This window comes from Emydura macquarii, unplaced genomic scaffold, assembly GCF_026122565.2.
Source record: "Emydura macquarii macquarii isolate MOO-44397 ecotype Brisbane River unplaced genomic scaffold, CSIRO-AGI_Emac_v2 contig_2897, whole genome shotgun sequence".
Classification (NCBI taxonomy): Eukaryota; Metazoa; Chordata; order Testudines; family Chelidae; genus Emydura; species Emydura macquarii.
Genome location: NW_027133034.1, coordinates 35,837,561 through 35,861,385, shown reverse-complemented (window position 1 = coordinate 35,861,385; position 23,825 = coordinate 35,837,561). Strand labels below are relative to the sequence as shown.

The 23,825-nt window shown below is 39.6% G+C and overlaps 2 protein-coding genes across 3 annotated transcripts in view; both read left to right on the top strand.

Annotated features, from left to right (window-relative positions):
• LOC137167105 (endoplasmic reticulum aminopeptidase 2-like) overlaps window positions 1-2,600 on the top strand; it is a 32,201-nt gene extending 29,601 nt beyond the window's left edge. Inside the window, exons 18-19 of the mRNA XM_067569100.1 lie at window positions 145-226; window positions 2,030-2,600. Of these exons, the coding sequence (XP_067425201.1) occupies window positions 145-226; window positions 2,030-2,176 (229 nt within the window). The 3' untranslated portion in view covers window positions 2,177-2,600. The remainder of the gene's footprint in view (window positions 1-144; window positions 227-2,029) is intronic.
• A 3,253-nt stretch (window positions 2,601-5,853) lies between these two features.
• Window positions 5,854-23,825, top strand: part of LOC137167103 (endoplasmic reticulum aminopeptidase 2-like) — a 37,620-nt gene continuing 19,648 nt past the window's right edge. Inside the window, exons 1-10 of one of the 2 annotated variants that reach the window (XM_067569098.1) lie at window positions 5,854-5,938; window positions 6,804-6,845; window positions 7,882-8,559; window positions 12,015-12,153; window positions 13,775-13,909; window positions 14,300-14,420; window positions 17,970-18,124; window positions 19,131-19,244; window positions 20,384-20,515; window positions 22,946-23,077. In XM_067569098.1, the coding sequence (XP_067425199.1) occupies window positions 8,036-8,559; window positions 12,015-12,153; window positions 13,775-13,909; window positions 14,300-14,420; window positions 17,970-18,124; window positions 19,131-19,244; window positions 20,384-20,515; window positions 22,946-23,077 (1,452 nt within the window). In that variant the 5' untranslated portion in view covers window positions 5,854-5,938; window positions 6,804-6,845; window positions 7,882-8,035. The remainder of the gene's footprint in view (window positions 5,939-6,803; window positions 6,846-7,881; window positions 8,560-12,014; window positions 12,154-13,774; window positions 13,910-14,299; window positions 14,421-17,969; window positions 18,125-19,130; window positions 19,245-20,383; window positions 20,516-22,945; window positions 23,078-23,825) is intronic. The other variant, XM_067569099.1, reaches the window with a different exon arrangement.

The window sequence follows — 23,825 nt, the reverse complement described above, 5'->3', positions numbered from 1 at the left end:
CTTGTGTGGTGGCACAGAGTAATATTTACAGGCCACCAGCCTGAACTGATATCAACATGTATTACTAGCAATCATGTTTATTGCTACTAACATTTTACATGGAGATAGATTTATAGGTCTGTAATTTTTTCATCTTTCCCTCAGATTTCCTCTGGGATCCTTCTCAATCAGAATGATTATAGTTGGAGCGACAGCACAGTTTTCTTCAAAACAAGAGCTGGAAGAGGTTAGTCTGGGGCCAGAAGTAAACAAGTGTCATTTGCATTCTCATTGCCACTTTATATCATTGTCATTCTTGCTGTATATTGAGTTCTTGGATTTTCATGCCATGTCGGCATGCTCTGCTTAGTTTAAAGCTTCATGAGAATGTATTTGTGACAGAGGCAGCATGCTTTTGGTCCCAAGTACAATAAGGGTTCGGCTCCAGCTTCCTTGTAAATGCCTGGGGAAGAGCCATAAGAACGACTTGTGGGAAGAGAGGACTGTGTGTGCCCACATACTGGGTGAAGCCCAGGTTGAGTACATTTATTGTGCTTGTTTTGCTTATGGAAATGGTTTTTCAAATTATACTGTTTACACCAGCTGATCAGAGCTGCTTTATATCTGCTCAGTCATGCCACCGGTCTACAGTGTATTTCATGGGCAACGTGTAAGTGTTGGTGTTCAAGTCTATAAAATTGTATTGCAATCCAAGATCTGCCCCCTATAACATGTTCTCTAAAATGATCTCTGAGTGTTAGATTTTGGTTTGTGAGTCAGTGGGAATTGTGGGCGCCCGGCACTTTGCATGATTAGGCCCCAAAGGAATAATCTCTAACACTAGGCAAATAGTTTTAGAATTTGTCTAGAACTAGGCATCCCGCTTTCATTTTGGCCTGATCCTGCACCTTTGAAATCAATGGGAACAATATTGGGTCCTGAATGTGAATTTCCATCACGTGAAAATGTTCAAACAGTGTAGTGTGTCTTTTATCTTCTGTACTGGCATGATATCCAGCACTCCACTAGGCCCCATGTGGTGCCTTTTCTCTCTCACCACCCCAAATCCAAAATATGGCCTTGGGCAAACACTGCAGAGAGGAACCAGCCAGAGACTCCAGCTGGTCGGACCAACTACAGAAGTAGCCAGAGCAGGAACCCTTGGGACATTCAGAGAACTTTCTACACCTTTGATTGCATTTCCTCTGTCCCTGTTCTGATTGGCTGTTTGCACCGAGCCTTCCCCTCCCTCTTCACCTCAGCTTCACTCCACATCTGCCTTTCTTACTCTCTTCTCCCCTGCCTTGTCTCCACTTCCCTTCCCTTTTCTTTCCATTTGGCATATCCCCTCCTAACTGAATCCACCCCCAAAAAATTCATGGCACTAACATGAAGTTTGCTGCCATCACATCATTTTCCTCTACTTGTGTATTCTAACCCTTTCCCTGCCCTTTCCTTGTCTCATCTATTTAGGTTTTAAGCTTTTCAGGGCAGGGACTTTCTGCTTCTCTGATTGTGCAGTGCCTAGCACAATGGGGACCATTCGCCATTGGTCCATAACAATGCTTATTATAGTAGTGCTTGTTAATAATAAGTTAAATTCACTGTGTCTCAAACAAAACAGAATGTGAATTGAAGTTATTGTCCAGGGTAGTAACATTATACACTGCATCATGCTAGAGTTCTTCTTAGGTTGTAAACTCTTGTGGCAGCAATTTATCACTTAGTTTTCTATATGTAGCATGCCTATACAATCCACTGCTTAGTGTACGTTACAGGTCCCCCTATGTGCCTGGTCCACAGAAGATGTGTGTTTGCTACATCCCTACCTAAGAAGCCTTGATTCTTTTTAGTACAAGGAGTTGCAGCTCAGGCATTTAGCCATGGAGGTTGCCAGTTGAGTCCCTGATTTGTTGGCCAAGATGGGGGTTGTCACACTTACAAGGGCCACAATTGTAGTACTAAGCTTAATCATAAGTAAAAACTGTCACTAATGTCATTCTTTTTGTCTCCGATCTGATCTTAACTTTTTATTTGATATTTTTTATAGGTGAAGTTGTTTTTTGAATCTGCAAAGGAGGAAGTGTCACAGCTGAGAGCATCCCAGACTGCCCTGGAGAATATTGAGAAGAACATAAAATGGCTGGAGAGAAATTTAGTTATATTAAGGAAATGGATATTAGAGAATCTTAAGTAAAACTGCTTGTGATCAGATGAAAGATTGGTGTTACTTGGTGATTTAACACATTTAAAGTCAAACTAGATAATTTTCCTCTAAAGAGATGCATAATTGCTACAGTACTTTACTGAACATCTGAACAATTATGCAATTCATTTAATGAAAACCTTCCTGACATCTGATCATTTATTTTTATGAAATTTGGGCTGCCGTGTTTATATTGGTTTTGAGTTTGTCTTTATGTGTGGTTCTGTTTGGATATTTAGATGTCTAAGTCAATTGAAGAAATGTAGCTACAGACTTGGAAGTGTGTGTGTATATTTGTATGTGCTCATGCGTGCTTTTGATTTCCCCAAAACCTTGTAAAATTAACTTTGAAGTCCAGGATGGGTTACATATGTAATTTAGGCCTCCTATTAAATTTCTTAACATATTCATTGAACCTGGTCCTGCCACTGTGTGTCTTATTTATTGTTCTTTATTTGTGATTTCCTCTGTTCCCTAAAAAGCAGCTTTCCCCACATTTTGTCTTTGGTAGTTGGAGGAAATATAAAACAAGTTCTGTCAAAGACAAAATGCAGAAAGGTTCATGATAGATGAAAACAGGTTGGTTTCATTTTTAAAAAAGCCTTAAAATAAGTATATTTCTACCTTTTTTAGATTCCTCTAGCATAGAAATTGCATGTCTCTTAGGTAAATCCAGAATCAGGGATTCTTTTTTTATTTATTTATTTTTTAAGAGACCAAAATCTTTCACAGACGTGGGATAAACGTTTATCTAAGAAACTGAAACAAAATATTACTGTATGTTTAGGTAATATTGGAGACTGTGACATGAAACAAATTGTACTAAGAAATCCAACATTAAACTTAACATCCTCAAGAAAGATCAGTACAAGCAAATCTAAGACCCCTTCTGAAGTCTCTTGATTGGCCCTCTTTCCTTCAAGGTCCAAGATTTAATAAGTGACTTGCCCCCACTCCAAACCATGTCATATTGCTCTGCCATGCCTGCTGGATAATAGAGATTGTGGTCCAGATACCCAAAGGTATTTGGACGCCTGTCTCCCATTAAAATCCATGGGTGTTAAGTGCCTAAATACTCGGCGGGTCTGGGCTTATGTCCTGAACTGCCATGTTGTGTTCATGGAGGAGATTAGGGGAAGCCATCGATTGTGAAGATAGGGAATCTGCAATGTTTTTGAGAAAGGGAATGATGTCTTGATTCTCCATGGGACATAAGTTATCACACCAGAACACTCAGTCAGCACAGAGTTGATACTTCATGCTGTATGCTTCACTGGAGCATGAACAGTAAACAGCAGTTAGCAGAGCACTTTCAATCTGCCCTGAGTGATCTGGGGACGCTTGTGACTCTCATATAGCAGCATTGTCTGTTCTCAGGTCAACTCTTTTACTATTCTTGTTTTCTATTAAAACTAATGGGACTTGTGAGCAGACACTGAGAAAATATCTCTGGATTTAGAACTTAGAGTTACCTGCCCTCAGCATCCATTTATTTCAGTAGAAGGTTGTGGGCACTCAGCACCTTGTAGGATCAGGCCCTCAAGAGTTTTAATTTGGAGTTGGGCCCTTTATTCAAACACACATGGTGAGGTGAGGTGAGTTAAGGACTGATGTTTAGCCTTAACTTTGGATTGCTGGGTTTTTGTTTTTATGTATCCAAAGGGCACATGTAAGCAAGTGAGGACAGCTGCAGTGCTAACAATATCTGTTCTAAATATGGGACTGATCAGTGCATTGAAAGCTGCATCTCTTAAATATCAATAAACTATAACTGATCTACTGGAGATGAGAGAGGCATTTCTGTGTCAGTGGTTGGTCCCATGGCTGCCCATACTATCAGTTTCTTCTAAGTGTAGCTCTCAAGTGTACGCTACCCACCAGTGCTGTCTGGCAGTAAGAGTACAGTAGAACCTCAGAGTTATGAACTGATGGGTCAACCACAAACCTCACTTGGAACCAAAAGTACACAATCAAACAGCAGCAGAGACCAAAAAAAGCAAATGCAGAGCATGTGACACTGAGCCGTGAGGGTTAAGCAACCAGCAGGCTGTGACCCAAAATTAACCTTTAAGGACATATTAGAAAAGTATTGGAATGGTAAACAGAGCCATTCCTTGTAGATAGTTAGCAAAGCCGTGTTAAATAGACTAGAGTTCTTAAAATATAGGCCTGTATTGTTGGAGGGTTAAGAATAGATACTACTGTCGTTGTATCTGTCTGTTTACCTATTTCTTGTTAGAAGTTAACAATGTAACCAGATTAGCTTGTGGATGCTAATTCCCTTTCATGTCTTAAGTACATTATATTATGCATGCATATAGTTCAGGTAACATTAAAATCAAAAATAGATGTAAAATATTACAGGAAATAGTATCACTTACATTGTCTTCAGTTAAATTATCTATGCCATAATGGAATGCCTTAATAGTTTGAACAGCTAATTGCCTTACATTAATTAATAATACTAGTTTACTTGTGCATACATAGGAGATAGAAGTTTATCATCAAAGCAACAATATACATTGCCTCTTGACAGCAGATATCACAGCAGAGGCTTTCCCAGAATAAGAATAGACAATCAGCTGGCTAGAGAACTATAAAAGAAGCTTCGGGCCTGATCCTGTTTTATCTCAGATCTGCTTAAACTTTGTCAGGGAAAGCTTTAAGGCTTAGAAATCTCCAGGTTGACTCTGGATTAGCCCTGCAAATTCTCATGGAAGAATTTGAACAAACTCTTCACATGGACTGCTTATTGGACTATAAAGTATGGAATTGATTCTGGAAGGACTTTTGCAAATCAGCCTCACCATCTCTGCTATGAAACTGACCTAGGAACTTTATTCACATCTGTTATGTATAATGATCTTTTAATCACAATAACTCTTTCTTTTCATTTTTAATAAATCTTAGATTAGTTGTTAATGGTCGTAAGTGCTCACATGATCTGATGGGTAATGTGTCTAATGTCTTGGGATTGGTAGAACTTTATATATGGTTAATAAGGTTTTAAATAACTCTAACCATATAGACTTAGCTGTCTGAGTGGGAGGCAAAGGCTGGATTGCTTAAAGGGAACAGTATTTTTACATTCTTAATAACCAGTAAGATATTACAGAAGTTCTTTTGTTACTGACTTGGTGAATTTAAGTATAGAATAAACCACCAGTTTTGGGGATCGTCTGCCCTATCCCTTGCAGTTTGCCCTCATTGAGCACTCACAGCGTGCCCCTCCCGCGACCTTGGTGACAATACAGTACCCTGTTAAATGTAAACTACTAAAAAAATTGAGGGAAAGTTTTTTAAAAAAAGATTTGACAAGGTGAAGAAACTGTTTCTGTGCTTGTTTCATTTAAATTAAGATTGTTAAAAACAGCATTTTTCTTTGGCATAATAAAGTTTCAAAGCTGTATTAAGTCAATGTTCAGTTGTAAACTTTTGAAAGAACTATAACGTTTTGTTCAGAGTAACAAACATTTCAGAGTTACAAACAACCTCCATTCCTAAGGTGTTTGTAACTCTGAGGTTCTACTGTACTTGGAAAAATCTTTAAAATGCTCCCTATTCATATCATTTGCATTCTCCAGATTGCACTTAAACCATCCTATCCTGGCCATGTATTACTTCGCACACACCCCAGTCACCCATCGCTTTTTCCTCTCTTATGCTCAGCTCACCCATGAAGGTTTGCTCACCGTGCTGAGTGCTGTGCATGTATCTCTGAGCTATGCAGAAGCCTTTCAGAATAGCTACTGAGTAAACACTATTTCTGATCAATAGCTCTTTTGCTTTTTTTTGTTGTTGTTGTTGTTTTTTTGTAGAACTCAGCAACCTTCAAGGCTGTGCCTTTAGACTGAAAATCCTTGAGGCAAGAGGGTGTCTTTCTTTTTGTATAAAGCCAAGCACACTGTTGTTCAATTTAAAAAATAAATATGTTCAGTGTGATGTTTTTCATTTGCTGTGCAGCTGCTGGCCCTTTTAATTTTGGTTGCAGAATAGTTGCTTTATTTTCAAGTCCATCATGATGGGCTACTGATTTCTAGAAATAAAAGCTCCTGCAAGATAATAACACTTCTTAATAGACAAAAAACATACTTACATGTGATGTGAAAACCAGCTTTTCAGACCGAATGGTTTCTATTATCTGCATTAGTTTTCCACAGTGACTGGAAAACTCCTTGGAAATGAATGGCCACATTCAGTAGTGAAATCAGTTATTACTGAAGGCTGTTTTTGATTTTTCAATCATAAGCCTCTGATCTGTGGCTGCTCTCAGTGCAGGCTTTATTATAAACTCACCCTAGTATTATAATTTTCTTTCCCAATGAAATAGCTGAGGCACCATTCGTCATTGTGAAGGATTCTGTACTATTAAACCAAGCAGGGAGTGGGATGGGCACACACAGCTTGTTTTGACTTAGTGTGACTATTAAATGATTATTGTAAGCTGTATTTTGTTGAACAAATCCTGGAAAAGGTCGCTGCCTCCAAGTGAAAACAAAAGTGAAAATAAAAGCAGCACAATTCGAGGCTGCAAAAGCAAATGGGAGGTAGTGATATACAGGCGTCTCCATGTGTTTGCTTTTAAAAAAAAACCCTAAACCCGTTTTTTTTTTTGCAGGAAAGATGTGGTGATCAAACAGGAACATGCCAAAAGGATCATGTAAGAAAGCTGCACTGTGGAAATAAGGGATGGGGCTGTGTGTGGGGAGGAGGATTCGTTCTGTGTTTGAGGAAGAAGCTCTGTTGGTAGAAACTTAATTATTTTCAGCACAGTTGTCAGCCATCTTTTAAAGAACGTGGTGTGTATGTACCACATAGAAATATTTCTCTCTCAGTGCTTTCATGTTTATTTTTGGCTTGTTTTTTTATTTAAACTAATATAAACTAATCATTTTTTTAAATTAATTTGCAGTTTTAGGAGGTTTGTTATTTGCACAGCTCTAGCACTCTCTTTTGCAGCTTTCTAAACTTTTCTGAGGGGGCTCCCTTGTCCACATACTAAACCACATGGATTAAGTGAGCAGAGAACCTTGCTTGAGCCCTCTGCGTGTGAGTAAAATGGCCACATTCATACCTCTGCAATTCCCTATGGTTTAACCCTGATACAGTGGGCAAGGGAGCGATTTGGTAAGAGGAGTGACATAGTCTCAAAGCCTACAATTCAGCCAGGTACTTAAGCAGGTGTTTAACATCAAGCACACGAATAGTCTTTGCAAGGATGGGGCTTTATTTTATTTTCAAACAATTGTCTAAGGCACTTAGGGTACATCTACCCTGTGCTACAAGACCCGTGTCACAACTCTGGCTGGCCTGAGTAGCTGATTTGGGTTCACGGGATTTGAGCTGCGGGGCTATAAAATTACAGTGTAGACTCTGGGGTTTGGGCTGGAGGCCAAGCTCTATACTCCAGCCTGAGCCCCAACGTCTACACTGTAATTTTATAGCCCCACAGCCCAAGCCCCGCTAGCCTGAGTCAGCTGATGCGGCTCAGCTGCGGGTCTTGTATTGCAGTGTGTCGACATACCCTTAGAGTTTCGAGCACCTCTTGTCATTTTAAACATTTAAATAAATGTAAAGTGAGCCTTAGTTGTCTGTGTGTTTTTATGCAGGAAGCTTGAATATTACAACTAAAGATTTAACAGGTGAGGCTCTGGTTTTTCTTACAGCTAAGACATCTGTTTTTTATGTTTCTCTAGATGAGAATTCATTTACTGGAAAACGACATTATTGCCAGTGTGTGATGCAGTCAAAGCAAACAATGTTTTCAGCAGCTGGAGGTTTTAACCAGAAGAAGCTACAGTTTTTTCTTTTAGTCCAGTGAAGCTAGATCTTCTGGTGCCTGCATTGCCGATGGCTTGTCTCTGTAGAATATATTCACTGGTAGCAGTGCTGCAGCTATTACACATTTATGCTCTGGGAATTTATGCATTGAAATATCAAACACATAAAGACAGTGTGATTTTCCCTACCACTGGCAAGCCATTTCCTTGGAACAAGCTGAGACTGCCTGATATGGTAGTCCCAATCCAATATGATCTCTATGTTCACCCTAATCTTACTACTTTACATTTTACTGGATTGGAGAGGATAGAGATTCTTGTGAAAGAGAACACTAGCTTTATCATCTTGCACAGCAAAGGTCTTGAAATCACCAGTGCAGTTCTTCTGCCCAAAGATGACTTGGGATCCAGTAAACCAAACAAACAGCTTCAAGTTTTAGAACATCCCTCACATGAGCAAATTGCCCTGCAGGCTCATGAAGTTTTAACAGCTGGCCAGCGATATCTGGTTGTCATAGAGTTTCATGCAAGCCTGGCAGATGGCTTTGATGGATTTTACAAAAGTACTTACAAAACTCGTGATGGGGAAACCAGGTAAGAGCTTGTTTTAAAATTTTTAGAGAGAGGAGGTGAGGGAGGTAATATCTTTAATTGGACCAACTGCTTTGCTGAAACACTTTCAAGCCACATTGAGCTCTTCTTCAGGTCTCTAATATCCTGGGACCGACATGGCCACAGTTACACTGCATAACGTTTTACAGGGGCACTTGTGCCCTGACCTCAAGGTTTCATTTTTGTCTTAAATCGCCGCTAACATTAATTGTATGTTTTCCCAGGATGCAACCTGTATGGAGACAGTGATTAGCCCCTGTTTGCTGGGTATGAAATTTTAAATGAAAACTTGTTACCCAGAGGGAAGTCTCACAATATTGAGGGGGTTTCTGAGAACCCCAGCACTTGGAATCATGTGACTACATGAGAATTTCAGCTTTCATTTAAAAAAAGGAGAGACATTTCTAGCCTGCCCAGTTGTGGAGAAAAGCTTGAAAACATGATCTCCGTGTACCCTAAAGACTCAAAACCCAGAAGGTGTATAACCCAAAATATAGTGGTGTGTTGTTTTTTTTTAAATCTCATTATTTGGGGGGGCCCTGATACATGATTTTGGAATGCTTGAGGTTAGCAATAGTGAATTAAAATGTCAGATTAAAAAGCAGATAGAAGGAGTTCTGAAAAGATTTTTGAAATAAGAGATGTGAGAAGAGAGAGACCTCAGGGATCTGATCTAACATTTTGAATTAGGCAGAAGGTAGGGCCTGTTATATTAATTTTGATGAAATAAATAGTCATGAAGAAGACCACGTAACCAATGAAAAAGCATTGGGGATGATTGGAACTCAGCAAACGCTACTCAGAGATCCTATAAAGAGAGAGTTGCAGGGGCATACCATGGGTCTCCAGCACCTGGGGGCCAATGCTTACATTTGCACCCCTCCAGGGTTCACGTACCTCCCCATGCAGGGTAGGAGGGGTCCCCGACTCCCACCAGACTGCACTGCCCCCCCAGCTATCCCGGGCAGGGGGACACACTACATTTCTCCTCTGCCCTGTGGACCTTCCGCTGCCCCTCCCCCTTGCACTTACTGCCGCACGGCGCCTGCCTCTCCCGCTCATAACCTCCTGCGCCCCCCTGCACATTGTGGAGGGCCTGGCCGATGACACCCCCCAGGCCAGTGTCTGAGGGACTGTCCCATCCCCCACCTGCTTGTCGGTATGCCACTGGAGAGTTGATTTGTAGGCGCATTTTAAGGGGTTCAATGGGCGATGCATGTTTACTGGAAGAGAAGGGAAAGTTGATGGCAAAAGAGCATGAGGCAGGAAAAAATCTTGGATGGATGATGTGGTGTGTCCTGGGTGGATCAAAAGCACAATTCATCCACAAAGAGAGCAGCAGCAGATCATGCAGAATGGGCGACCATGGCTGCCCAGTCCAGTAATGGAGATACCACATAAGAAGAACAAATGGGCTCAAAGAGTCAAATGTATTAGCATGACCCTGTAACAATCCAAAATTAAACTGTTTTTAATAAGGTTTGGGGTTTGGAATAGAAGCACCTAAGCCTGCTTAGTCCCATGGCAAACACACCAATAAAAATTCTTTTAATCTTTTGTTAAATAAATGGAAGGAGGAGGAGAAAAGCAGTTAAAGCATTTTGAAATGGAAAATATTAAGGTTTCATTTTAATAACATCCCTGATTCCTTTACCTTTACCTTTACCTTCCTTTACCTTCCTTTACCTACAGAGAGTCTTTACAAGGAACCTCCCTCTCCCCCCAGCTGATAGTCTTTTAGAAGGTATTAAAATAGTAATAACTGTCTTTTTGGGGTGGGGGAAAGAGACATAGTAGAGATGGGCTGGAGCTGCTGCTGTTAAAGTCTGATCCTATGTCTTAAAAGACAAAACAAGGCAAACACACACAAATGGGAGGAGAAAAAAAACAGAGAAAGAGAGAAAATGCAGTTTCCATTTCTGATGTTGACTTTCACTTGCAGCCTCGTAGCACAGAGTCTTATTAGCCGCTCCAAAACTTGGCAAACGCATGCCAGTACCGGGTTGTTCAGTGTGTTTTTAGCAGCCTTTTTGTTTAGAGGCATACAATCTAGGCTGGCTAAGCCAGACTCTGATTAGATAGAAGGCAAAAGCGGAGAAGGAAAAGGAAATGTGGGAGAAATTGTGTCTCAGGTGGTGGTCAGAATTTAGCCACAGCAATAGAGGTGGCAATATCATCTGGATCCCTCTCTCCGGCTTAACCTCGTCAGGACATCTCTCAGGATCAGGACAATGAAGGCCCAATGATGTCATGGTAGAGCCTGGAGTTCCAGGAGACAGAGTTGGTGGCAGCCATGATGGTGAATTTCATGCCTTCCAGTCCACCCGTCTCTCAGCTAGCAATTGCTGTCAGACAGCTTGCAGACTGTTCTCCCAGCCCCCAAAATCTTTTCTTTTAAGGACCCAAATGAAGCGATGGATGAGTGGTATAGCCAATCCCCTCATTATTTTGTCTACTAATTAAGCCTATTTTCCAACACACCAATTTTGGTCCATTGATTTCCAGTTCAATGCTTCCAGGCATGATCTTAACACAGTCCTTGAGTCTTATCAGCAGGCCTTTTTCTTTGGATTCAATCTGTCTCCCTTTTGCATCTTTTCACATCAATGTTTGTTGTTATTGGTTATTGTGACATTTTATGGACTTTCACTCACCTCTCACAGTTGAACTCACAATTATGGTAAATTTGTAGGCCCAATTATTACAACAGCTGTCCTTGGTTCAGTAACCCTGTCTGTGGGACTCTCTTGCTGAGACCCTTATTCAGCAAAAAGGGTAAGCACATGCTCAGGTCCATTCCTTTTCAGCAAAACACTTAACAATTCATATGCTTTTTTAGGCAAGTGCTTTGATTTAGTTTGTATGGGTGCCAGAATTATCTTGATCTATGAGTGATACAGCACACATGTACAGTGTCAATAGAATGTGTTAATTTATAAAAGCAAGTCACAAATCTGATGACCAGAATTCCTTGCCGAATTCAATCATGTAACTGTTGTCATAGTGATCAAACCTGATCAGGAAGTTTAGTTCTAAATTATTTAAAGTTAAAGCTACCAGTTGTCCAATTCTGGAAAATAGTCATGGTGCCTGCAACATTTCATCCCCCCAACACACACACACATCTATTATTTTTCCCTCTGGGTAACAAATGGATTTCATGTGCTCACTTAATAATGTGCATTTGAGTACTTATACTGGAACAAAGTGTGCAGAGGTCCCAAAACATTAAAGAAAATCTATTATTTGTACTTGTATTTGAGCCATATTCTAACCAATTAAAAGGCATAACAGCACTGATTAGAAAATCTGTTCTTATAAAACTTGCTATATCAAGGTCTAAACCTGTGGCAGGCTAAGATACAAAATTAGTGCCATTCTTGATTTCAGGTTTAACTTGAAGGGTTTTTTTTTTTTCTCTGTATTATGTCTCACAGGATAATAGCAACAACAGATTTTGAGCCTACCTCAGCACGGATGGCTTTTCCATGCTTCGATGAACCGTCTTTCAAAGCCAACTTTGCCATCACGATAAGGAGAGAAAGAAAGCACATTGCTTTGTCCAACATGCCCAAGGTATGATTTGGTTAAAGGCTTGATGATATAGTCAAATAACTGTTCTGAATGCTCGGTTTCTAATTTTTATTTTTGACTGATCTGTGCTGGTCAGGAAATGATTTATTTTTCCTGCTGAAAATTTTGATAATGAAAAAACATTGTTTTTGTTAACATTTTCAACAAAAAATGTCAAATGTTTATCAAAAACCTACACCTCCCCAGTTGAAATTTTTTACAGTTTTTAGTTTTTTCAACTTTCTGATGAGAAATATCAAAACTTTTTGAGGAAAGCAGATCCATTCCATGAAAATATTTTAGTCAAAAATCCAATTTTTCATAGATAGATAGAAAATTTTAGACCAGGCCTGGCTAAAACTGAGATGATACATTGTAGACCAAATGCAACCTGGTGCTGCAAAGTCTTAGACATATGTTTAACTATATGCACGTGCATAGTTCTGACTATGCATGTGTGTAAAGCTAAGCATTTAAGCAAGTGTAACAGTAGTGTGCCCAATTTGGCATTGGGCCTGTCCACTGCCGTAGTTTACCTTCTTGCTCAGTCAGATGCCCACAACTGGTACCTTTTTATCAACTCACCTTTTTGGGGATCTGGTTTCTTAATATAAAGCAGTGGTTCTCGAGGTCTTCCATGGGGTACATCAACTCATCTAGATATTTGCCTAGTTTGACAACAGGCTACATAAAATGCACTAGCAAAGTCAGTGCAAACTAAAATTTCATACAGACTATGAATTGTTTATACTGCTCTATATACTATACATTGAAATGTAAGACAATATTTATATTCCAATTGATTTATTTTATGAGAAAGTAAGCAATTTTTCAGTAGAAGTGTGCTGTGACGCTTTTGTATTTTTAACATCTGATTTTGTAAGCAAGTAGTTTTTAAGTGAGGTGAAACTGGGGGCTACGCAAGACAAATCAGACTCCTGAAAGGGGTACAGGCGTCTGGAAAGGTTGAGAGCTATGGATATAAAGCAAGAGCTGAGCTTTAAATCTTTCAGCCTCCTTTCCCGGAATCACTAGTTCCTTCCAACCCTTTACCAAGGCATCACCATGCTTATAGCTCAACTTCTTATCTTCCCTCCTGGGCTTCACAGTCCTCTATAGCGCTTTCCTCTTGAGGCTTTCCCCCAGTGGGCTCCCAAGCTTTGCAGGTGTCTCAGCCTTGTAAGCTAAGACATACATTTCCCTAATATACAGCAGCTGCTTTCCTGGCTGTCACATAACCTTGCAGGACTACAATTCCCCAAATCATTCAGAAAGTGTGCCAGCAGCCTTGCTTTAAAAGGGCCAAGCCTTGGAACAGAGCTGACTGGCTCTGGGCCACCACTACCCTTAAAGAGGAAAGACTGTTACAAGATTGGGGCTCACAACTATAAACTCTTCAGTGCAAGGACTATGTCATCCTGTTTGTGTGGGCAGGGTCTAGCACACAGTGGATATTGCCAGCATGCAAATAACAAATAATTATTCCTAGTGTAACTTTATTGAACCCTGGGTTGGTTTTGGCCTGCCATAGTTAAATATGTTACTCGTGGTATAAATCTATTGATTTGTGGGAATTTTTAATGCAAGAACATTGCTTTTTTTTTTCTCCCCCCCCCAATTGCAGATTAAAACAATTGAACTCACAGGAGGCCTGTTAGAAGATCATTTTGATGTGTCTGTGAAAATGAGCACTTACCTTGTAGCCTACATAGTTTGTGATTTTAAGTCCGTACAGGCCACAACATCATCAGGGATCAAGGTGAGTTCCAGTTTCAGCATGGCCATTAACTAAGGTTGTTTTAGGGCTTGACTTTTTTTTTATTAGAGCAGTGAGGTTTACAGAAAACAAGAAGAAAGACTGAAAAAGTGAAATTGTATGCCCAAGGAAAGGAAATAGACAACACAGTCACAAACCAGTGGATGTAACCAAACAGCTACACACCTGTTGCATTCAAACAAGTTAATTTCCACCTTTTCTGCCTAATAGCATTTCTAATAAAACTTTTGCTTGGAACCAAGTGTTGGAGTTGCTGCAGACAAAGTATGTGATTGGGACGATAGGAGGGGAATTGATCAAACACGATCCCTGTTTTAAGAAGTGTTTTGTAATATGAAGTTTGGGAATCACTGCTGTAATAAATTTTCACAGGTATCCATCTACGCATCACCTGACAAATGGAACCAGACACATTATGCTTTAGAAGCAGCACTGAAACTACTGGAATTTTATGAGAAGCACTTTGATATTAGCTTTCCCTTACCAAAACTGGGTAAGTCAAACATCAATATCTGTACAGTCCATATATAACTCTTTCAATCACAAAATTTCTGTTTAATTTCTCCTTTCTCACACAAACTTAAGCATTTCAAAATTTGATTCTAGCTAAGAAAAGCCAGCATGTCATATGAAAGATTGTTTTGCAATAGAGTGCTTATAGGCTTCTGCATAGCTTGTCTGAAATCAATATGTTTTCCCTTATAAGGGCAAAATTCTCTCCTCTGATCTGTACCGTGGATAAGACTGAAAGTCTTTAATTGACTATCTACCTTAACGTGTGAGAACAATCAATGTACAAGACTCATGCAGAATATTGGAGTGGAAAGTTATCCTTTCGATAAGGGAGCAAATGAAAGGACTGAGACCCTGAGATTCCACTACAGCATAATCTCATTTATCTGAATGTCCTGGAAGACAAATGAATAGACTTAGATAATCAAGGGAATTTTCAGTGTAATTACTAAACTCTAGTGCACAGTCCCGCCTTCAGTTAACAAGGAGTTTCTAGTAATTGAAGTTTGGTTTATCAAATTTGTTCTGTATTTGAAAAATCCTCCTGTTGTCCTCAGTTATGGCAACTCCTTAAATCAAGGTACTGAGCCTTGCTAAATACATAAGTATGTGCCCAATCCTGCAAATGTTTATTCTTCAGAACAGAGGTTTCTAGAATTATACTGAGCTCCCAGTGAAACCTGGGAAGGATTTTCTGGGGTCATTCTCTTCCTTGATTGATCCACATGCAACCCTTCTGCCAGTTGGAGCTGGGTTCAGTATCTAGGGGTTCCTTTTCAACAATACAACACAAAACCGGCTCGAGCCCCCACCCAGTAACCTGAGCCAATTACATACCACCCCTTGGGCACCTCTAGAGGCAATACTTCTTTTCTCTTAAGCACAGAGACTGAGTGAAGGAAAGAAACTTTTAATAAAAGGGAGAAAGTAACCCAGCATTAACTTGGGAAAATGCCACAAGCAGGATTCATAAGCATAAAACCATGAGCAAAACACCCACCCCAGAGTACATTGGACAGGGTCCTTTTACCTCAGGTTCTTAAGTCCAGCATCCAGAAGTTCCTTTGATGTGCCCTCCCTTCACAGCATCCCACTCATAGTAGTTGTCCTTAGTCAATGCACACCTAGAATTCAGAGATGCAGTGTCAGAGTTCACATCAGAGGAACTTCTGGTTGCTGGACTTAAGAACCTGCAGCAAAGGGACCTCATAGCAGAAACACTTGTCCCCACTCTCTCTGTCTTTCGTGGGGTGGGGGGGGGGAGAGGGGGGTCTGGTATCTGATCACCCTGCTTATCGAGTTCAGTTCAGCTGATGGTGACCCGCTCAAGCAGGACAGACTGAGCACAGTTCTGCTGCCCTATGCTCATACAATAAGGATAACAACATTTCATTACCCCTGTATTCAAGTGAAATGAAATTGTAAAGTGATTTGTAACCCAACGCCAGCCCAGGTCAATCACTTTGACAACTCAGCTCTGTCTGCTGTATACCTGCGCAGAGTGGGTGTGTTCATGTAAATTCAGTTTGGTCCTGCGGTCTCCCCCCAGCTCGCTCAGCAGGGGGAGCTCATTCAGACTCTGCTTACACACAGCCCTGGTCAAGAGTAACTTCCCAGAGCATTACACCTTTGTTACTCCAAAACCTACTGTTGATAGATAGGTTTTTCACAACACACGACTCAGTACCTCAAATCTGTTGCGCTCCTTCATCATTAAAAGTAGTTTAGGTTTTTAAAAAAAGACTGTTGGACCTCAGTCAAATTAGCCTTTGAATGAAGGTTAGATTTTTCCAGGGGGGAAAGCCTACTGAAATCAAGTAAATAATGAACTCTCAGAACTAAATTTCTATCAATATGAGAAAAGGGAATTATAGAAGAATAAGACTCACAAGGGGTCTCATCCTCTTCTCATCTGTGGAAGATATGGAGACACAAAACATTTCTGCAGAGCAGCGAAAGCAAAGCAGCAGGAAGAGAGGCAGACCAAAGAGATTCAGCAGCAGCAGAAGTGCTCAGAACAAGGGCAGCCTTTATTTAGTTTTGTACTTGGAGTAGTGTTAGCTGAAAAGCTTCTTTGTAACGGACGCTTTTAATGCCCAGCTCAAATATGGAGCTAGCTTGCAAATGAGATAATAAATATTAAAAGCTCATGGTGCATGGTACTGGCTTGTCGAGAAGCAGATCATTCACCCCTGGCAAATAATCTTCCTTCAGCAGATAATACTCTTCCGTTAATGATTTGGTTTTCATGTCCTTCCTGTAAGCCTCATAACATTTAGAGAAGGGATATTTTTTGTTTTGTTTTTGAGGAAATCACACACACTCATACAAAATGTGCAGTATTTCATGTAAGACAAGCCAATCTAAATAGAAAAATAAACTCATAATGTTACATTTTACAAAACTGTTTACTGTGGGAGCTATAGGAGGACCTAGTAGGTTTGCCAATTTGATTGCTTAGCTAGAAAGGACACCCGAGTGTGCAAATGTAACCAGGGTTCATAGGGCTGATGGTAAGGCATTTGCATTTCATGCAAGTAACATACTTAGAGTCAAAGAGGAGGCGTGGTCTGTAGTAGCTTGTTATGTGACTAACAATGAATTTGTCCTTTCATGTGGTCAGGTAAGTAGCTTTATAGGAGTGTACAATGGTAGCAGCTTCCAACAGGTAGAAAATTAGGAGGGAGGAAAATGGAAGATCTGAGTTTCTGCAACTGCCCAGCCCAGTCCAGTGGTTCAGGATCAAGTGCAGTACTCAAATGTAGATCCTTTGCGTGCTGTATGTTGTCAGCTCAGCCCCTGCATTGATTGTGTATGTGAATATTTGTTTTCTAGGTTTTTCAATGTGCTTATCACCACAGTAGCTGAGGCACCCCACCAATATGAATTAATTTATCCTCATAACATACCTGTGGGATAGGGAAGTACCATTAATATCCTCATTTTACAGCTGAAGAATTGAGGCACAAAGAAATTAAGTGACTTGTCCAAGGTCACTTATGGCAGATCTGGGTAAAGAACCCTCTGTTCTTCTAAATCCTAGTCCAGTGGCTTTATTCACAAGACCATCTTTCCTTCCCATAAGGTTACACAGGAAGCAGAGCTGCAGACAGTTCTCTGAGGTGGTAGACCTGTATCTTACAGATCATGGTGTCTCTTTGATATCCTTCTAAAATAAGGAAGAAAAGCAAAGCAAAATAAATTGTCATCCATCATATACTAGTCTAGGCTTCATTAGCAAATACTTCTCACCTGTAACGTTTATTTACCCAGCCTACAGTTTCTTGTCCAGTTAAAAGGAACTCTTGTTACTCCACTGTTTAGCCATGCTCACCGAAGAGGAGTCTGAAGTTGATTTGCTTCTAGCTTCCCACTTTTTCTCCCTTTCTCCTAAGGAGGTCTAACTGGAGTCAGTGGAAGTGGTTGCACTGAGTTTGGGAAGGAACACATGGACCATTCAACCAGTCAACAACAAAGGGCTTGAAAAGTTAATACTCAGTAATAACACGAGTTTTATTTTTAATCTTAGATCTTGTTGCTGTCCCTGATTTCCAGTCAGGAGCCATGGAAAACTGGGGTCTCATCACATACAGAGAAACTTCACTGCTCTATGATCCCAAGACCTCCTCGGCATTCGATAAACTGTGGGTCACAAAGGTGATAGGCCATGAGTTAGCACATCAGGTAACTTTTTCTGTATTTAATTTAGACTTCTTTCTTTGCAAGCCTGAAAAAAAATCACTTGTATAGAGATGCTAAAGCTGAAGTACAGACATTCCAAAGAGCTTTAACAAAGTTCATGTTATTCGTGGAGCCAAGAAAACAAATGGCTTAGACTAGAGAAGGATGGTGAATAATAATAATAGTAATCAATGGTATTTATTTAGGTACCTTTCTGCAGTAGCATTTAGAGTGCTGTAAGGAACCATTTAGGACAAATTATGCTCTGTTACACCAGTGTCAAGATGGAGTAACTCCATTGACTTCAAAAGAGTTATTCCAGATTGACATTTGTAAATGCAAGCAGAATTTGGTCCATTAACTTTAATGACATAGAAAAAAAAAAAAAAAAGAATCCTGTCAATTCGTGCTACCTTATCAACTTACAAATATTTAAATTCAAAAACACTCCCAGGCCTTTTGTATTGTGGTGGCTGCCTATATTAGCAACTGTTGACTTTCCTTGTTGTGAAGGCTTAACAAAATTGTAAAAAAGGAGAATAACTATGAATGTAATTGATAGCCACATAGCATTGAAAATGAAGTCTTCAATTAATTCACAGAACAGATGCAGCAAGCAAGTAATGGGAGGGACAGTTTCTCCCACACTCTCTAACAAGATGCCACAATGCTAATTAGACTGAGGGTCCACTCCCAGGAGTAAGAAGATATTTCATCCTCCATGTCAATTGAGTCTTTTGCTTCCTTTGATTTAAAGCGTAACAGAATACAGAATAGCTTTTTAAAAATTGTGTATATATTCAGGAAAAAAATCCAGCTTTCTTAGATTTCTATCACATTTCATGAAACTGTGGTTTTATCTTTTTTGTCCTCCATTTGTTCAATTTCCTTTATGACGTATAGATCAGCACACAGACGTGCCTGAACTTAAGATAAAAGCTCCCTCGTTAAATATAGTAATTGCCAAGTTTCATTTTACCTTTTGTGTACTTGGAATTTTGTCTTTTAGTGGTTTGGTAATCTGGTTACTATGGAATGGTGGAATGACATATGGCTAAATGAAGGTTTTGCCAGATTCATGGAATTGGTTTCTATTAGTGCTACGTACTCAGAGCTGCAGATTGTAAGTAATACAGCTATCTCACCAATCCTTTTTCTCTGTGGGGTGCTATTGACAAATTATATACTGGTCACTATCAGGAAAATACAACAAAATTTAGTGTCTGAAAAGGGGTTAGCAAAGAGAGCATCTGAAGCTCAGAATAGCAGATTCTACAGAATTGATTCCTGCACAATTTTGCAGTAAAAAAATTAGTCTCATTTTCCTTTTAAACCCTATTTCTTCTCTCTCTCTTTCCTAGAGCTAAGCAATTTGTTGTTATAAAAAGAATTCCAGTAAAAGATAAGAGGCTATTTGGTATGTTGCATTCTGGCACTTGCAACAATATAGTTATGGTTGAGAAGGCATTTTTATTATAGATCCTTATTTTCTGGCGCTTAAACGCTTTTTTGAAAAAACTATACTTTAGACAAAAACTCCTCATATTTGTTCTCCACTCAAATGTGAATTTATCTTGAAACTCTGAACTGAATTTTCTTGACTATTTTTGAATTCTCTCAACATGATTTCCAGTCACCCGTCTTTATTCAGCTGTGGATTATGCTGGCATACGCTGGTCATTTGCTGTTCCAGCTAGAACAGCATTTAGACGAATATTCCAAAGTACTCTGTGTAGCTTAGAGAATCTATTGTAAACTACATGCATAAAGTTGTTTAGCATATAACAACCTTTTGTTGCTCTTAGAAATTAGTTTAGGCCCAATCTGCAAAAAGCTGATGTGAATTATGAACATTCAAAAACTGGGTTCAGCCCTTCAAAGATTCACCTTTAACTACAGCAGAGCTGATGCTCTACTATAAAGGGGTCAGTTTTGGATCTGAACTTGGATTATGATCCTTATTTTCACTAACATATCGGGGAGTTTGGATCTGGGAATTTGTGTCAGGTCTATTTTTAGGAATTAAAGTTTTAGCTTTTGTAGGTGGTTTGCAGATTTTAGGTCTTTCAGATACGATGCAAATATATCAGCATAGTTGGAATCTTTTCTGTACAGCAGTTGCACTTGATCATTATGCCAGGGTAGAGGTTTTTGCATGCGCATTTCTGTCCTTGCACTGTAATTTATTTTTGTCCAGGTAATGTGTATCTATTTGGATCCCTATCACGTCTAGAAGGTGATAACTGTCCTTACATCTCACAGGAGGATTACTTTCTGAATGTATGTTTTGGTGCCATTGCAAGGGATTCATTAAATTCATCTCATCCAATTTCCAACCCAGCAGAAACTCCCACTCAGATAAAGGAAATGTTTGATACTGTGTCCTATGACAAGGTACTGTATGTCAATTCATAAATGCAAAAAGATCTTTTGCAGCCACAACTCTTGACATTCTGAGGAACCTGAAAGCCAGTTGTTTGGAGGCAAGACTCTGTGAATCTTGCAGTATGATGACAGATTTGACATTAGCTCTCTACATTTGTCTAACCTCCCATGGATGGATTAATTATTATGGTTCCACTTTGTTAACTGGGCTCCTGCCACCCAGGGTTCCCCACCATTAGATGATAACCTAGGGTGAAAGCCTGGCTCCTGTGTATAGTCTGAATACATGGGCTGTGTGCAGGAGAGTTCCACAAGAGTTGTGTGTGTGTGTGTTAAAATTCTTCCCTTTATGCCATTCCATGACCCTTACTGCCTCCCATGGGATATGTTAGCCTTCCAATCCATCTGTGTTCCTTCCCCCACCTGTAGAAGTGTTGGCCAGTGCATCAGTGTAGTCACACCCTACCCTGACCCAAAACATGGCTCTGCATTGCTGTGGATGGAACCTCACTTCATGGGGGGGGGGGTGTGTGTGTGTGTGTGTGTGTGTGTGTGTGTGTGTGTGTGTGTGTGTGTGTGTGTGTGTGTGTGTGTGTGTGTGTGTGTGTGTGTGTGTGTGTGTGTGTGTGTGTGTGTGTGTGTGTGTGTGTGTGTGTGTGTGTAAAAAATATAGGGAATGGACAGGCTGTTGCATAGGCTTCTTGATCCTGCCCCCCAACCCACATACAGCAGAACCACACAAGTTCCTCAGCCTACTGGCATACTCCCCTGTGGATAATATTTGCCTCACCAAAGAGTTAAGTGTAACATGCAACTCATCCTTCCAGCTGTGCTAGTGAAGGAACATTCAGATTTTGGTTTAAGAGAAATCATGAATATAGAAAGCAAACTCTAACCAGAATGGGATGACTTTGGCACCCAATTACTTTTTTATACCTGTCATTGTAAGTATGAATTCATATTGTGTTGTTTCCTGTCCTACTTAGATCACCTGAGATGATGCATCAACACTGAAATATCTAGTGTATTTTATTTGATGTATAATATTTTACTAGTTTGACCTTCCAGTATTTATATCTTAATTGGCTGGCAGTGCCATCCCATCTCAACAGCTTAAACTCGAGTGCCTGCAACAAGAGCAGTGTGATGGCCAATCCAATCCAGTACAAATATCTGTGGTTCTGTGGTCATACTAACACATATAGTTGATCCTTAAAAAGTGGGGATTCCAAGAGAATAAGGCTGAAACTCAGTATAATTTTGGAGATTTATCAATTGTTTGGGATTAAACTTGAATACACCCAGAGACCATAACAGAGGACACCAGTTTCTAACAGCTTTACAGGCATACAATAGCAGCAGTAATAAACATTCATAATGACTTGATTTATGGTGTACTTCTATTATCTTTATATTAACAACATTTAAATTACAATTTCATTGATTGTTATTACTCAAAGCAACATAAGAAATTAATTTATGCGCTTACTCCATATGGAAAAGAATTGGCATTTATTTTAGATACTAAATTATTTCATCTATAATCATCTCAGATCAGCATCTGATTTCCACAGGAAGCTGATAGAATACTAAAGTGTATTTGTTTTATTATCATCTTCTTTAATAGCTGTTCAAATTAGTTAATTGCCCAAACATGCATGTGCGCACACACTCTTTAGTTCTAACATTATAAATACTAATTAATTAAAGAGTTTTGGGGTCTTCAAATGAAAAGCATAAGAGCCAACTTTTGTTAGTTATATCATTGTAGAACATCCTTAACTATAAGATTAACCATAGTCAATATGACTGCGTACAGATGCAGGAGGAAGAATTTTAGTGCCCATTGTTATAATATGACTGTTCTTTTGTCTAAAATCTGGTGTCAATTAATATATCTGCAAGTAACAAGAATGCATTTGCTGATACTGAAATTTTGTAATTAATGACTTCTAGCTGTTTGCAGTTTTCTGCCTGTAGAATCCACTGCTGGGTACAAAATTACAGAACTTGATTATTATCCAAAGGGACACTTCCAGTTTCTTTGGGACATGTTGGATACCTTTTCACATTATATGACCGTACTGAAGTCAGACACTGGCAAAAGTTATAAAATAATAATATTATAAATACATTTCAATACATTTCCATGTTATGCTAAAGAACCTGACCTCCAGAGTCCAACAGGTCTCCAAGGTAGCTGTGACAGTTCAAGGAGCCAACTAGTGTCTCTTTGGGCATCAGTATGTCTTGAATACCCATTTTAACTTGGCTAATGAAAACATTCCGTATGTATGGCTGAAGTAATTGTTTTATTCATACCACATTAGCAATACACTTTAAGCTCTCAGTTTAACCATCACTGGCTAAACAACATGTGAGTTTAGGAATGTAATGTAAAATCATTTATTTGAATACTTCGCTATTTTCCTATTTTAGGGAGCTTGTATTTTGAATATGCTCCAAGATTTCCTATCCAAGGCGGTGTTCCAGAAAGGAATAATTCACTACTTGAAGAAGTACAGCTATAGGAATGCAAAGAATGATGACTTGTGGTACAGCATGGCTAATGCAAGTTCTGTCTTTTGTTGAAATATGTTGTATTATATGTATACATAGTTGCAATAGGAGATTTGGATTTTATATGCAATTAATAGAGGAGTATATTAGTGATTATACTGTATACTGTTCTTTTTCAGTATATTGCCTCCACCAAAATGACATTAAAATAACCAGAATGATCCTATCAGACCTGAAAAAACCCAGCAAATTCCAAATAAATAGCCCAATATGTGAGCTCCATGCAGGGTCAGGAGATCCCCCACATGGAGCTGATTGCAAGATTGGGGCCTATGCCTATAAATGTCTCAGTATCTTTCACCACCCTAGCCCCACTCCAGCAGAGCTCATGCCTAGCTTTTAAGCCCTCAAGAAGTCTCACTGATTTCACCATGCTTAATATTAGGCACATACTTACAGATCATGTTGAACTAGGTCCAAAATTTCCTTGAATAGTGAGTGCTGGAAATAATTAATATATGAAACTATAATACAGCAGCACTGACACTAGTGGAAATGGAAAAGTGATTGTCCCAGTTATCACAGGCTCATAGGAATTGCTCATGGTAGGCAACGTACAAAGCATTAAAATATTGTGGACCAAATTTTCACCACTCTGATGCAAATGCATCTGCAAAATTGGTTCACAAACCCTACAATTACATGTACCAATCAGAATGGCAGATGCCTACTGTGATAGGGCAGAGGTGCTCCACACAAGCAGAGAAGGGATTAAGGAAAGACTTTGGGCCCAACTAGC